This window comes from Schistocerca cancellata, chromosome 7 (assembly GCF_023864275.1).
Source record: "Schistocerca cancellata isolate TAMUIC-IGC-003103 chromosome 7, iqSchCanc2.1, whole genome shotgun sequence".
NCBI classification, from domain to species: domain Eukaryota; kingdom Metazoa; phylum Arthropoda; class Insecta; order Orthoptera; family Acrididae; genus Schistocerca; species Schistocerca cancellata.
In genome coordinates, this window is record NC_064632.1 from 450,145,730 (window position 1) to 450,161,347 (window position 15,618).

At 40.1% G+C, this 15,618-nt stretch overlaps 1 protein-coding gene across 8 annotated transcripts in view; it reads right to left on the minus strand.

The window, feature by feature from the left end:
- The window catches only part of LOC126092469 (1,5-anhydro-D-fructose reductase-like), a 142,498-nt gene that overhangs the window by 14,147 nt on the left and 112,733 nt on the right, over positions 1–15,618 (minus strand). For all 8 annotated transcript variants that reach the window (XM_049908077.1, XM_049908080.1, XM_049908078.1 and 5 more), the window contains exon 6: positions 11,046–11,205. In XM_049908077.1, the coding sequence (XP_049764034.1) occupies positions 11,046–11,205 (160 nt within the window). The remainder of the gene's footprint in view (positions 1–11,045; positions 11,206–15,618) is intronic.

A 15,618-nucleotide genomic window follows, 5' to 3' on the forward strand; every position in this document is an offset into this window, starting at 1 on the left:
ACTACTTTTTCTTGCAGTGCTTCATATACTCATTTTCAATTAAACGAACAATGTATTCTACTGGTGCCTTTTGTTGCATGGTTGGTATGGCTATTAGATCCAGTTTTGGCCACCAGCAGTGCTAGTTGTAGCAAAATCTGTCTTTCCACCACTGGCCTAGTGGAAGTGACGTCACATGGCCTACTCGTCTACTCGTTTGCGCAACACCTTCTGATACACAGGCCTCACGGTGGAACTATGATCAGGTCCGGATCTACAACATTTCCAAACCGGGCCAATAATAGATAGTGACGCTCCCCCTCCCTCGAGCGTCTGAGGTTGGATGCCAAAAATTTAAAAAAATCGACTTTTATAAAATATCTTAATTTTGTAGCGCACATCTTTTTGAAGAGTCTGATACATAAAACATATATGTTTGAGGGAACATAAGACATGTTATTTGGTATTAAGTGTGCCAAAGTGCAGTGCCACACCTCTTCACACAGCATTCTTCTATTGCACATCTCTGTATTTCGCTCTGTGGAATTCAAACATGTAATATTTTATAATGGGTGCCATCAAACTATATTCAGGACAGTGGAAATTAAAATGTCCTGTGGTGCCTCTCCTGCTCCCAGTTAGCCGGTTTCACATCCTGCCCCTCTTTTAAAAAATCTCGCAATTAATACTGGATGGGATTATTTGTAACCGGCAGAAAAAGAACTCTTTAGAAAATTTGCAGTCTTTACTGCCTATTAGCTCATAACTTGCTGTTTTGTGTGACATAAAATTAAATATAGGATACATAAAACGACTAAAGACAAGTGACAAGCAAGACAGTACACATTTCTTCAATCGTTTCAAGTCCTAGCTTTTTTTCTCTCTAACCTTGCTGCAGCTTTACATGGTGTCCTTTCCTGGTGTCCTCATCAAACTTCATCAAACATTTTGCCGCTTGAAAAAATGAAATGTTGTTGTGTAATAATAAAAAAGCTGTTAATACAGATTATACCCAAGACTGGTGTGGTTTCTCGATCTGATTATACGTATTTTGTCACTGCTAGATAAAACGAAATAGGCCTGCCTAATATTGCTTGTTACACACACCAAATAAACGAGTCTGTTTTGGAACAAATGGTCATTTTTATAACACGACGGAATATAATTCATGAAGTATCTATATCAAATGCCATTTGGCCTGCTACAAGCAAAAAGTTTTATGTTAGGAAATAGTTTCACATTTCATTCATACTCTCTGGCTTCTGAAGCATTAGATCAGAGTAGTAGTACGAAATTTTTATATAAATTTGGAATCATCATATTTTTCCATAATTTGTGTGAGTCCCCATTTCTTCTCCTTTCTCGTTCTAACAAACAATCTTGTCATCACTAATTCTGTAACTATTCCTGCCAGTGTCAAAACTTATTCTCTGGTTAACTTCACTAACCCTGCCACAATCACCGGTTTAGTTTCCCGCATTTATTCTCCGGTTAGGCGTTATTACGTATTCGTACAACGCATTTTCCGCACTACTCCCAGAATAGAACTTTAGTGGCTGCTAGCCGGGGACTGTATAACTGGCCCTTAGTAGTGTAGCGGTCTGCCCAAAAATTTTCTGTCAAAATTTCATTTTCTTGGATACACGGAAGAGACAAAACACAATATTTGTTGCTGTTATTCCTTTTAGTCGTTTATTTCCACTCTGATAGTCTGAATCTATGGAATTCACTAGTAGTTATAACAATGCTGATCATTTGCAAATCCAATGAACCACATAAACGGTGATTGGCATTCACCCGTTCGGCTTTATTCGGCTCAGCTCGTATAGACCTGTAGCCTTTGGTCTGCAGGAAAGTTTATTTCTAGATGAGATGGGGATTCCCCTGGCAGACACATCACGTACACCATGCACACATTCAAAAATCAACTTAGAATTTGTTCAAAAATGTTCAAAAACCATCATGGATGCGTTCAAAATCATATGAATTATCGATATACCAATGTGCGGTGGATGCTAGGCGCTTTGTGAAACAAGGTATATTTCCTCAATAATATGAATTTGGCGCTTCCGTCCCCCTCTCACACTACCGCCCGGGGCAGATACCCCTGTTTGCCCCCGCCCCCTAGTTCCGGGTCTGTTGCGCATACGTGAATCTCGCAGCTTAGGCGCACAAGTAAAATTTTTTCGGATAGCATCTGGCTGCTTGTTGCTATTGCTTATACTGCTAACTGCCACACTTCTGTAGCCAGAAGCGGGAGAAGGTACTACTCAAATGCGACTCAAGTGCGCATGCACATAAGCTCGCTCGCAATCGCTCAAACGAATCTAATGTAAACAGTTGTGACCTCACGCTCATCAGAGGCAATTTGTTATTATGAAACATTGCATAGTCTTCCTAAAGCCTTTGACACATTTTGCTATTGGCAAACACTTGTATGAGCACTGTGTTTTGTTGTTGTATATTTGCAACTTAAGTTTTATTTTCTTTTTTTTCTCTTGCTTGTTTTTTATTGCTGCAGTATTATTCTGCAGTAGCGAGATACAGTAATATTCTTTGTTAGAGTACTGGTTCTTACCAGTCAAAGTTACAAAAATTTAACTGAAACCTAAAACAATAAAAAATTCCCAGAATTCTAAAAAATTCCCGGGTTTTTCCCGGTTTCCTCCCGGATGAAAAAATTCCCGGGTTTTTCCCGGATCTCCCGGTTGTCCTGGATTGTATACAGCCTGTGTTTATGTTATGTCATGTGATTATAAACAAAGCAGTAAATTTATATGAACACCAATGAAATGCAACCCCACTCAAGAAAACTGTGGCACTGGACAAAAATTTACATTAAAAATTAATATAAATGAAGTACATTAACAAACAAACAATGTCATTTAATGTGTTATCTGGCTGATGAATTTTCTCGAGTATGGTGCACCGTTATTTATGTGAATACCAGGAAAAGAACAGACATAGAAAACTCTGTGCTTGGCGGGTACTGAAAACAGTTACCAACCAGCATAATATCGTGGTGTGGCCATAACATCATGAAGCAGAGAAATTATGGGAGACAGTGATACACATACTCTCTGAAGGTACATGGCTGATGACACACCTGACCTTCTAACTGCCCTGGCACTATAAAAACATGTGATAAGACTCCTGTAATGAGAAACTGATGCATCATTTTGTCAATCAGCCATGTGTGCCACGGCCAGCAGCAGACAGCAAAACAACATAGTGTGGGGATGCTACAAACAGCCAAGTTCAATGGCCTACCTGCAGTGAAGAGTTCGGCGACTGAGCTCGTCAGGACCTCTGTGTCAAATCAGACAGGCTCTGCCAGGTACCTGCTGGCTACACTAATGAATAGTATCATTTGCTGTTCGCTGTGAGCTCTGATGTTACTTCACATGAATGAAATTCTCTTTAGCCTTATCTCAACATCAATTTGAGTCCTACCCCCATCTACAGAATATTTACCCCCTTTGTAGAAGTAACTCCCTGTTGAACCACAAACATACACAATGTAGTTAGGCTTGGAAAGATTAAAATATGCTTCAGTTAGCAGAAACTAATGTGAGAATAGAAGATGATGATGGGCATAATGACAGTGTTATTTCTGTGAAGTACATAGTTTTTTAAGTTGTTTACAGGAATATGTGGTTGGAATTTCAAGAGATTTTTACTCTTTTTGAGCTCTCTGCTTTAAATACTGCAATTTTCATACTGTTGTTGAAACAGGATAAACAGATATCACTTTATATGAATGGGTAGTGTCTGTTCCCTTGGACATGTGTGAAAGAACAGACACCACACAGAATAAACAGCTGTGATACATGTAAACTGAAGGTGGAGGAGGGAGAAAGGAAAGGAAAGGGAAAAAACTATTGATGTCAGCTGCATCAGAATTTTGTGAGGAATCAGCAGTGATTAGTGAAAATGAGTGCCGGACTGACTTTTAATCCGGGATCTCTTGCTTACTAGGCAGTTGTGTTAAGCACTGCAGTGCCCAGACAAAGTGTGTATTACAACTGCACAACTATTTTGGCATGCATCCGGCCAACCAACATTCGCAACTACTGCCACCTATCCACAGTCCCTGCCCATGTCTGCCATGCTCACAATTTTTAGTTTCCTGCAAGAACATAAGTGTGTATCAGCAGAGAATGTGGTGGCTTCATTCCTATTGAGGTGAATCAATTGTATGAATGTGTCTGAACACATCCATAAAAACAGACACCATGTGGAATTCATTCTGTCATACATATTATGTAAACCAAAGGTGAGGGGGAGAAAGGAAAGGAAAAGGAAGGAAGGAAAGGAAAAGGAAGGAAGGAAGGAAATATTGTTGTCAGCTGCATTGGGACTTTACATGGAATCAGTGGTGATGAGTGAAAATGTTTACCAGACTGGGATTTGAACCCGCGATCTCCTGCTTACTAGACAGTTGTGTTAACCTTTGCAGAATCTGGACATCTCACTTATCTACAAAGTAAATGAGGAGGAGGAGATTAGTGTTTAAAGTGCCCTTTCAAAGGAACCATCCTGTCACTTGCCTGAAGTGATTTAGGGACATAATTGAAAAACTAAATCAGGATGGCTGGACATGGGTTTGAACTGTCATCCTCCCAAATGTGAGTCCAGTGTCATAACCACTGTGCCACCTCACTCAATAAAAAAGTAAATATTACATATAATAGTAACACAACTGATACTGCGATCTTTTTTGGATTTAGCACAATTGTATTACAATAAGACATACTATCATGTAGTAGAAATTGACATTTGATACCGGATGTATTCACATCTCTGAAATGAAATTATGACAAATTTACCGCACCTTGATGCCTATGTGACAGACTACAAACTCAGAGGTCTAGGATTCTATCCTTGCTCACAACTCTGGGATTCTATTCTCACTGGCCTCTGTGGCTGAGTGGTTCTAGGCACTTCAGTCCAGAATCGCGCTGCTGCTACGGTTGCAGGTTCGAATCCTGCCTCGGGCATGGATGTGTGTGATGTCCTTAGGTTAGTTAGGTTTAAGTAGTTCTAAGTCTAGGGGACTGATGACCTCAGATGTTAAGTCCCATAGTGCTTAGAGCCATTGGAACCGTTCTATTCTCAGTCTTGGAAATTTATCCTTGTAGTTACAGTGACGTTCTCCTTTGGCAACACTCTACAAGAGAAAAATTTTGATGTATTATGGTTTTAATTCCATGTCAAACTGCAGCCCTACTAGCATGACCTGTGTAAGCCATTTCTCATGATGGAGGAAGATCTCAAGTAGGATCATTGTGTGGTGATAAAACTGATCTTAAGATGGATGGTAATTTTTAAATAGCTGATGGCTCTCCATACCATGACACCAGGAGTACTCAACAGTGTCTCTCCATAACACTGGAAGAATGGGACCACTACCCAAGTCACCACCACACTAACTGATGATGATGGTGATGGGAGGTGGCTTACAAAACACTCGTTCGACCTATACTTGAGTATTGCTCATCAGTGTGGGATCCATACCAGATCGGGTTGACAGAGGAGATAGAGAAGATCCAAAGAAGAGCGGTGAATTTCAGCACAGGGTTATTTGGTAAGCGGGATAGCGTTACGGAGATGTTTAGCAAACTCAAGTGGCAGACTCTACAAGAGAGGCGCTCTGCATCGCGGTGCAGCTTGCTGTCCAGGTTTTGAGAGGGTGTGTTTGTTGGTGAGGTATCGAATATATTGCTTCCCCCTACTTATACCTCCCGAGGAGATCATGAATGTAAAATTAGAGAGATTCAAGCGCACGGAGGCTTTCCGGGAATCGTTCTTCCCGCGAACCGTACACAACTGGAACAGGAAAGGGAGGTAATGACAGTGGCACATAAAGTGCCCTCCGCCACACACTGTTGGGTGGCTTGCGGAGTATAAATGTAGATGTAGATGTAGATGGTTATCCAGGTAAGTGCAGAGCCACAATTCTTCATGGAACACAACGTGATGCCACTCATCATCAGTCCGCACCTACCAGTCATAGCAACATTCCAAAAGCAGCCTATGCTCAGGATGGTCCAACAGCTGAAAGTCTCCAACCAAACGTGAGAGATGACACAGAATGTTGCACAGAGTCCATTACTTGTTCTCGGACAGCAGGTGCAGATGTGAAGGGGCTACAATGTGCTTGGTACACAATATGATAGTCTTCACTTGTAGTGGTCAGGCATGGCTGATTAGAACCCTGATGGCAAATATGCAGTCTTACATCAGGCCCCCGCAACATCCAAATATCCCACAAATCAGTATACTGCATGATTTGACCAGCCAGTCAAATGAAGATCCACAATGAGACCCCTTTCAACCTCTGTCAGGTGCTGATAATGTCTCATGTGAGTATTTGGAAACTCCGTGTCCTTCACAGTGACCACTCAACATCTGATGCTCTTAATGCCCCTTACACACCCTACCAGACCTGGTAACAAAGCTAAACACCATCTCTCTCTCTCTCTCTCTCTCTCTCTCTCTCTCTCTCTCTCTCTCTCTCTCTCTCTCTCTTTCTCTCTCCCCCCCCCCCCCCCTCCCTCTTTCAATTATGCTGAGTTGTGCCATTTTGAGAAAGGTGACTGTTAGAAGCAGGAAAAGTAGCCAGAGTGCCAAGTGAGTAAATAATTACTAAGAATTTTCCATCATAAATACATGTTCAGTGAAATATAAAGTTTTGATTTGTCTGTCGTCTTCTATAAGTTTTATAGTTCAGATCATTAAAATAGTAGTGAGTGACTTGGCACATGATGATTCAGTTTCTGCTCCCCTGCACTGACACCTCAGAGTGGGCAGTTTTTACATACTAGGCAGTCTTCGAGGGCAGCCCTTTACGAGTAGTTTCATCAGCACATGTGACACTTTTGCCACAAAGTTTGGACTCTCAATAATTGTGTAGCATTTTGGACTATCTATTTTGAGGACAAGTTAAATGTAGATTATTTTTGTGCACAGTCTGAACTTGGTTTATGTGGTACTCAGTTTTGGTCTTATTAAATTTATGTTGAGAGGTTGGACATCAATAATTTTTCAGACAGCATCAAATTCTGTTACTTATATGTAGCCTGATAATACGAATGTTGGAACTTAAATAGTGGCAACTATTTATTCACAAGTGATTCAAAAGAGTTACATGTTTGCACCTGCTACTGTCCTTCAAAGTAGTCACCAGTGTTATGTAGAAACCGTTGCAAGTGATGTGGAAGGCGTAGTAGCAGAGCCTGTTCTGTTGATGGTTCGAATGGAGCGGTCTACTGCCTGTCGAATCTCTGGGACAGTTCTGAAGCAAATGCTATGAAGTGGTTCCTTTATCTTCAGAATGAAATCAAAGTCACAAGTACTTAATTCCACGGAGTATGGTGGATGGTACAGTACTTCCCAGTTCCATCGACCAAACAGAGCAGCCACAGCTTGCACTGTATGCGCCCACGTGTTGTCATGCAAAATGATGGGTGGGTTGTGCACAAAGTGTCACCATTTCTTCCACAATGCTGGTCGTGGGTGATGCTCCAAAAACGAACAGTAATAGTGTGCACTGACGGTCTGCCGTGGAGGCATGTAATGTATTAGGATAACACCATCACAGTCCTACATGAGAATCATCATAACTTTAGAGCTCTCCATTCACACTACCAACAGAACAGGCTCTGCTAATGGTATACTGCACTTTCCACATCACTGGCAACGGGTTCTACACAGCACTGGTGACTTCTTTGAAGGCAGTGACAGCTGCAGACATGTAACTCTTTTATATCGGTTGTGAATAAATAGTTGCCACTATTTAAGTTCCAACCCTTGTATTATCAGACAGTAGTCACCAACATTGCAGGGAGGCTTTGAAGAATGCTTTAACACCATACAGAAAGACTATTGTTAGTAAATGAGTGAACATTTCTTGTGTGTTATCACTACAAAGCCTTCTAAAAGTTTTATGGTACAGATCGTTAAAGTAGTTGTGAGTGACTTGGCACATGAAGATTCAGTTCCTGCTCCCTTGCACTTATACCAGGAGGTCTTTATTTACTTATGCATAGCCTGATTATATTATCAGGCAGTAGTCACTAAGATTACAGGGGGGGGGGGGTTAAAAAGCTGTAACACTGGACAGAAGGATTATTGTTAATAAATGAGAGAACATTTGTTGCTTGTTATCAACTGAAATGTGTTGTATGGATTGATATCAAATTAAATCCAGCAATTCTGAGGGGACTGTATTAAGAAATGAGAGACTAAAAAGTAGTGGATGACTTTTGCTATTTGCGCAGGCAAAATGACTGGTGATTGCTGAACTAAAGAAGATATGAAATGAAGACTGGCATCAGAAGGAAAAAAAACTGATCTGTTAGTCTATTCTGTGCAACTCTCTTACACGCTGCATTACTACCACAACTTACATCCCCTTGAACCTGCTTACCATCTTCGAACCTTGGTTTCCCTCCACAACTGTCATCCCATACATAAAACACTATTTAAAAAATTGCTCTGTTTGGGCTTCACCAGGAGGCACATCTACCATAACAGAAAAGTATTTATTAGGTTTTATCCCTGTTACTATAGCTTGGCGAGCAAACTCTCCAGCTCTTTAAATAGAATTATTTGTTCTGAACATTGTGCAATAGATAATTAAACATGCGTTTCCTTCCTTGTTGTGAGACTTCAACTTTCCTTAAATGCTCTTTCATAACTGGATCAAACACCACCAAAAATTGTACAATGCCCAGAAAACTGTCACTATCACCTCTCAAAGCTAAACCTCTTTCTGCAAGAATACAAATTGCTTTGATTACATGCCTTGGTCTAAAAGATTTTCTATGGATGGACTACCGTTTAGTGCAATTTCTAATTTGCGCTACTCTATGTATGACATTTTGTGATCAACACTCTGAATTCATGTTCACTCACTTTTTGTTTTAGCTTTTCCCAGCCTCTTGATAATCCTCACTTGTAGCTTTGAGCCAAATCAGACATAGGAAGATCTGTGTGCCTGCATTGTGCAAGCATTGTACAGCAGTACAATGATTGCTTTTCTGTGCTTCAAACAAACCAGTCTCTTTCCGAAATTCCCCTATTTTTTAAGATGCACTCAGACACATTTGAAGGGAAAAGTTGATTACTTTTTCTGTCCTGCAGTAATCCTTTTGGTGCTTTCTCAGGTCTTCAACTAACAGCTCCTACCTCTACATTGTTGAAGCATTTTTTTGCACTCCACAACCAACATAAAAATCTAAAAGCTTTTCATTTGCTTTTGATCTAGTTGTTAAAACATGTTCAGTTTCTGGAACTGATTTCACCATTGTCACTCCTGCTTGCTCTCATACATCACTTTCACTTTTTTATGTGTAGTCCTCCTAAACACAAATACCATCCATGCTGTCAACTGTCTTGATTGACGTGGTCCCATGTTTGCACCACCGATACTACAGATGCTTCTAAACAATGTCTTTCTTGCATCTCAACATCTGCAAAATTTTTGAAAATGGCACTAATTTTAGCATGAGAGGGTCAATCTTAAATATCTACACCATAGTAACCTCAATCAGTTGTAGGTAGAACTGTCTAGCTAATGATGTACCTTGTCTCTAAGAAACCTGATCCTACTAAACATCAGTTAAGGAAGCAAGCCTCACCATCATCTAACTCCAACTACTGATGAATTAGCAAGTGGCACAAAGGGCAACAATGTCTGTCCCTTTTTTGCAGCATTGTCTTTTTCAGCTTTATGCTTTAGTTTTTGATGACCTGGTGAAGCACTGTAACATTTTTTTTCCACTCAGGTCATTCATTTCCAATATAACAAAACTCTTAAAATTGTGTGATGCAATGCTACAAAAACATAACTTCCTACACAACTTAAAAATTTCTGAGCACTAAAATGAAAAGCCACAATACAAAATAAAATACAAGGAAACAAATTCTTGCATACAAATTTCCAGCATGCTGGAGTAACTTGGGTCAGCAAATTCTGCTAATCAATAGAACAAAAAACCAGTCCAAGTTGCAAATATTGGAGTCTGGTTTCTGCATAAGTAGTGAATAACATTTTGGCCTGTATTTTAGCCCTGCTCCCTTCACCATTTCAAATACTATAGTCCAGTCATTGTCAAAATCTTTCTCTAAGGTATGTATGCTATAAATAAAGTTTTACCTTTCTTTCCTCAAGATATTTGTCTGATGTGTAGCCTTGTATGGAGGGGAAATGTAGATTATAAGCGATTCAGGCAAGAAAGCGATAGAAGCTTTTGAAATGTGATGCTATACAAGAATGTTGAAGATTAGGTGGGCTGTTCAAATAACAAATAGGGAGGTGAAGGTACTGAATCAAATTGGGGAAAAAAGACATTATGGAACAACTTGACTAAAACAAGGGATCAGCTGATAGGACACATCCTGATGTATCAAGAAATTATCAAATTGTCAATGGGAGGAAGTGTGGTGGGTAAAAATAGTATAGAAGACAAAGGCTCGAATACAATAAGCAGGTTCAAATGAATATAGGTTGCAGCAGTTATGCAGAGATGAAGAGGCATAGATAGACTAGCATGGAGAGCTGCATTAATCTTCAGACCAAAGACCACCATCAAATTGTCATCATCATCATCATCATCATCATCATCATCATCATCAACAACAACAACAACAACAACCACCACCATTTGAAAGAATTCTGCATCAACACAGAGTTAGTGCTGCTTATAGTACAGTCAGTGAAAGAAAATCTCTGACAGTTGCAGTGGGCTTGGCATGACTGCTTCACATGTCTATTGTCACCAGTTCTGTATGTGTCTATGCCAACGCCTCACTGTCACAGCTCTATAGACAATTCTAGTTTTTGCCTGCAGACACTAGCACTTTCCAGTTGAAAGCTGGTAACAGTACTCTCAGGGATCATCTCTTCAACTACTGTACTATACCTGTTCGATATTATATGCAGATTAAATAGAAACATTAGGATGCTGAAGAAGTTAATGTGAGCACTTTTGTCTGGGCAACTTAGACACCCACACAGCCTGTCTGCTTCCGCTTCAACTGACAAACATGGTATAACTTACATCAAAGTTCTGTTTGATGCGGTCAGGGTTGACACTTTTTGGGATGACCACAATTCCTCGCTGCATGATGTGCCGCAGCAATACTTGTGCAGCCGTCTTCTTGTACTTCTCTGCAATACGTGACACTACCGGGTCACTCATCGGACTGACACTTACTAATCTGAAAATGGAGGCGTAGGAAAGACATCCAGCCATTAATTTCATTTAACTCTAAAATATTTTCTTTCTTACAGTAAAGCTAATATGGCAGCAAAGTGTTATCAAGGTGTATGGAGGTGGGAGCCGAATGTTCACTGGACACATACAGATAACTCAAAAGGCAGAGTTCTTTTTCTCTATCCACCTCTCCCTGACTAAACCACAGCTGGTAAAGTCTTTTTTCAGTTTTTATGAAAACACATCGACAATTTTTTGGAACCCTGTGTTCCATGCAATGTCATCAATTAGAAAAAAAGTAAAAATAAAATTTAACTACGAGTGTGTAACATCACTTTGCAATATTAGTGGCAGTGCTATGTTACTCTTTGTTCCCAAATCTCTTTATTGATTATTAGTCCCCAATCAGCTAACCATAATTACTAGATTCATTTAATTTTTTTATTAAGTCAAATAATGATTTATGTGTTCTGTAAGATGTGGATTATGATATGGACAACAAAGATTTTAACTGACAACAATTAATCATGAACCACAAAAGTATTATTCACTGTTGCAATTCTTCTTTCTCCAAAAAATTTAGGTTTCACCATTCATTTAGAAAAAAGCCTATATGCCTCAATAAGTGACGGATTTATTCACACTGAAAGTTGAGGTGTACTGTAAAAATGATGAAAATGAATAAACCGACATAATCTTGATGCAGGTGCCGTATCGTCCCTGTTAATTGAAACACACATCTCATCAGGTCTGCACCTTATTAGTGCTACTGATCACCTGTGCCGATTCATGAACAATATTTAATAAAGCATTATTAGCACACAAATATCATTTTTACTGCTGGATACAGTTTAACCACTTACTGTTGCATGATAATTGGTGCTTCATGTTTCAATATGCAAACACACTGAAGAATATGCTTAAAAATAAGAAAAAGCAGTACATAATATGGTATGAGAATAGAGGATGACAGGGGGCAGGCTTCTGTCACAACATACATGTAGCTGGGCACATGTACTATGCTCTCTACTTAGATATTAGCAACACGACTTGTCCTGGACTTCTAACTCCAGTTGATGCCATTACTGTCTCCATGCCAACTAATAGTCCAATGTGGGACCAAGCAGCTTCAAACCAACAAATAATCATTAACTAGGTGGACCCAATAGTCTATGAGCTGCCTGTTAGTCCTTATGGTTCCTCGTGCTGGTGCTTCCAAGTAGAGACCACTTCCAGTATGTGATTTTCTAATGCTCCAAGTGACTCTGAGGGTCCTGGGTTCCAACTGGTCAGTTGTTCATTGCTGCCTGCAGTCCACCGTAAGCTTGTACATTGTCAGACTGATACCATCCTTACATCAGCAAGGCCACTTCAAAGGCTACTGCTGTTTCTCTATGGCAGCATGCATCTGCCCCTGTGTACCAAATGTTGCCATAGGCACACGCACACTGCAATGTGTTGGGCTCCGGTAGCATGCCACTACCTCGATGACTACACTCACTGCCTGGACAAAGACCTTGTATTGAAGACCTCTTGTACTGAAGTAATGCTGAATGGTAGAATATTTATACCAAGTGGGCTTTCCTGACTAAGATAGGAGTGGCATTGGTAGAAAAAATCCCAGTTGCCCTGCGCACCATTCTGAAGCAAAAGAGGCATTCTTGACTAAGACTGGTGTCAGTGTTGACTGCTGGTCTGCCGTGTATTACATTTTGGTGTGTTGTCACTTTATTTTGATTCTGGAAGTGTCTTGGCTGGACCGACATGATTACATTGTGGTGCCAGAAGAGCCGGTACCATCAAGCAACATTGCAGAGCAACAATCTGCAGCGGCACTTCAATGGAAATGGATTTTTTTTTCTCCATGTGGTAGGGTTGGACAAGCAATTTATAATCACCCAGGCTGGAGGGGCTGGATGGAAAGCTGAAGTTTTGAAAGGGGACTCAGTCAGTGAATTAAATGAGTTTAGATGGCTAACAAGGAAACAGAGGATTGGCGTGCACTCAGCTGTGTGCAGTGAAACCTGTTGGGGCACAATACTCTGTGCAACCAGTCATTCTCTGTGATTTGTTTCAAGTGTATAAGGCCTGGACATTACACCAAGGAATGCCCATGGTTAGCTCTCAGGCATAATAATTAGGTCCTGTCTGTGGTAGGAAATGTGGCTGAGATGTTGGTTTCTTTATTATTTTCCTTTTCCTTTTATTGCTAACATAGGTTTTACAATGGAGAAACCAGGATAGAGAAAGTTACCATTGTAGAAGTAGATCAGACCATGTTATATCAGATGGTACAAATGTAGCTAGACGATATGGAGTTGCACAAGGAGTTTGATACATTAAGAGAGGATAGGTCATTGTCCAGTGTGTCAATACCCACTATACATGTTAGTAACACTACCCAAGAATCTCCTTTTACTGTACACTAGAAGAGGAAGTGTTAGCATTCATAGATAACTTATTTGCAGCCACTGAACTGTGGTGTTGTTCAAAGGAGCAGCTGTTGCATAATTTGGAGTAATGCAGATATTTTTCTAACACAGATCGTGCAACTGGCTGTCAAGAGTTAGAAATAGCACCAGAAGATTGACTGAATACAGCATTTTCAATCACTTCAGGACACTATCAGTATTTGCATATGCCATTCGGGTTGAAAAATACATTAGATACATTTCAGCACATTTGAGACATTTTTTTTTAAAAAGGTTTAAATCAAGCAATGTATGATGTATTAAGATGACACATTTATCTTTGCAAAGTACATGAAAGAGCATTTGTTAAGACTAAGTGAGGTGTTAAGCAATTGCAATCAGTGCACCTAACACTCAGTACAGATAAGTGTCACTTTGTGCTAGAAGTAGTACATTATTTAATGACAGTGATTAGTTGAGAGGAAGTCAGAATGGATCCCAGGTTACTACAGGCCACACAGGATTTTTCAACACCATATACAGAGGAAGAGTTGCAATCTTTTTTAGGTCTAGCAAATTAGCATCGAAAATTTGTATGAAAATTTGCAAAGATAACACAGTCACTCATTCATCTATTGAAGAAAGGAGTGAAGAAGTTTCACTGGTCATCAGAGAGTGAAGATGTGTCCCATCGATTGAAAGAATTGTTAAAAATGAACAGGTATTGGTTTTCCTGAATTTTTAACAGGAATTTGTGTTGTCATGTGATGCAAGCAGCTGTGCTTGGCTGTGTGTTGTGTCAAGAAATAGATGGAACAGAGCATTCAGTAGCCTATATCACATGTCACTTGAACAGCACAGGAAGGGATCATTCTACAATGGAGGAGATGCTGATCCTTATTTGTGGCATAACATACTTTCAGTGTTATTTATATGGAAGGCAATTTAAATTGACAACAGATCATGCAGCCTTGAAGTGGCTATAAGTTTAAAAGATCCATCGTGCAGGTTAACACATTGGGCATTAAAACTGAGTGAATTTTATTCTGTGGTAACTTATTAACCAGGCAAATCTCATAAGAACATGGATGGCCTGAGTCTGAAGGTTAATCTATTACAACAAGTAGGATCCACTGCTGCAGGATGGCAGAAGGTGCAAGCAGCTGACAAGAACTATGAGCCATTTGGAACACAACCACAATTCATTGTTCTCAATGAAGTCTTACGTAACCTCATGTTGTGGGACCAGCTACACTGCAGGATGGAGTATTGAAACACACAATCATGTGTTAGGAGGCCACTGGGGTTGAAGAACAATGGAATGGTGCATAGCCAAACAATATTGATGGCTAACATGTGAGCAGGATGTAGAACAGTATGTACAGACCTGTGTACTATGTGCTCAATAAGCTGATTTGAGTCATCAGTGTATTCTGCTACAAAGACTACCCGAGGCCAGTAAACCATTTGAGATGTTCAAATGGTTGGATGTCTTAGCTGAAATGCCAGTAGGAAATCTATTTACACTAATGATAATAGATCACTTTTAATGTTACCTAGAAGTGATAGCTGTTCCAAATCAGTGAGTGGCTTAATCCAAGGAGAATAATTGGTTATTGAAGTTTGGAGCTCCACAGATGCTGATTACGGGCCAAGGTATCATCTTCATTTTGGCATCCATGCAATAATTTTGTTGTTTTTATCAACTTGTAAATTAAGAACAAGCACATTACACTCGCAAGCAAATGGGAGAATGAAAGAGTTCACCAGAGAGTAGGGAAGATGTTGACCCATTATGTCAACAGCCATCCTAATGATTACGACACACTGCTACCTTATGTTGTGGCAGCATAAAATTTGAAGGTTCATGGCCGTGTGGAGTGGCTGCGGGGTCTGAAGTGCCATGTCACATATTGCGTGGCCTCTCTTGCCGGGGGTTCAAGTCCTCCCTCGGGCATGGGTGTGGGTGTGTTGCTCTTAGCATAAGTTAGTTTAAGTTAGATTAC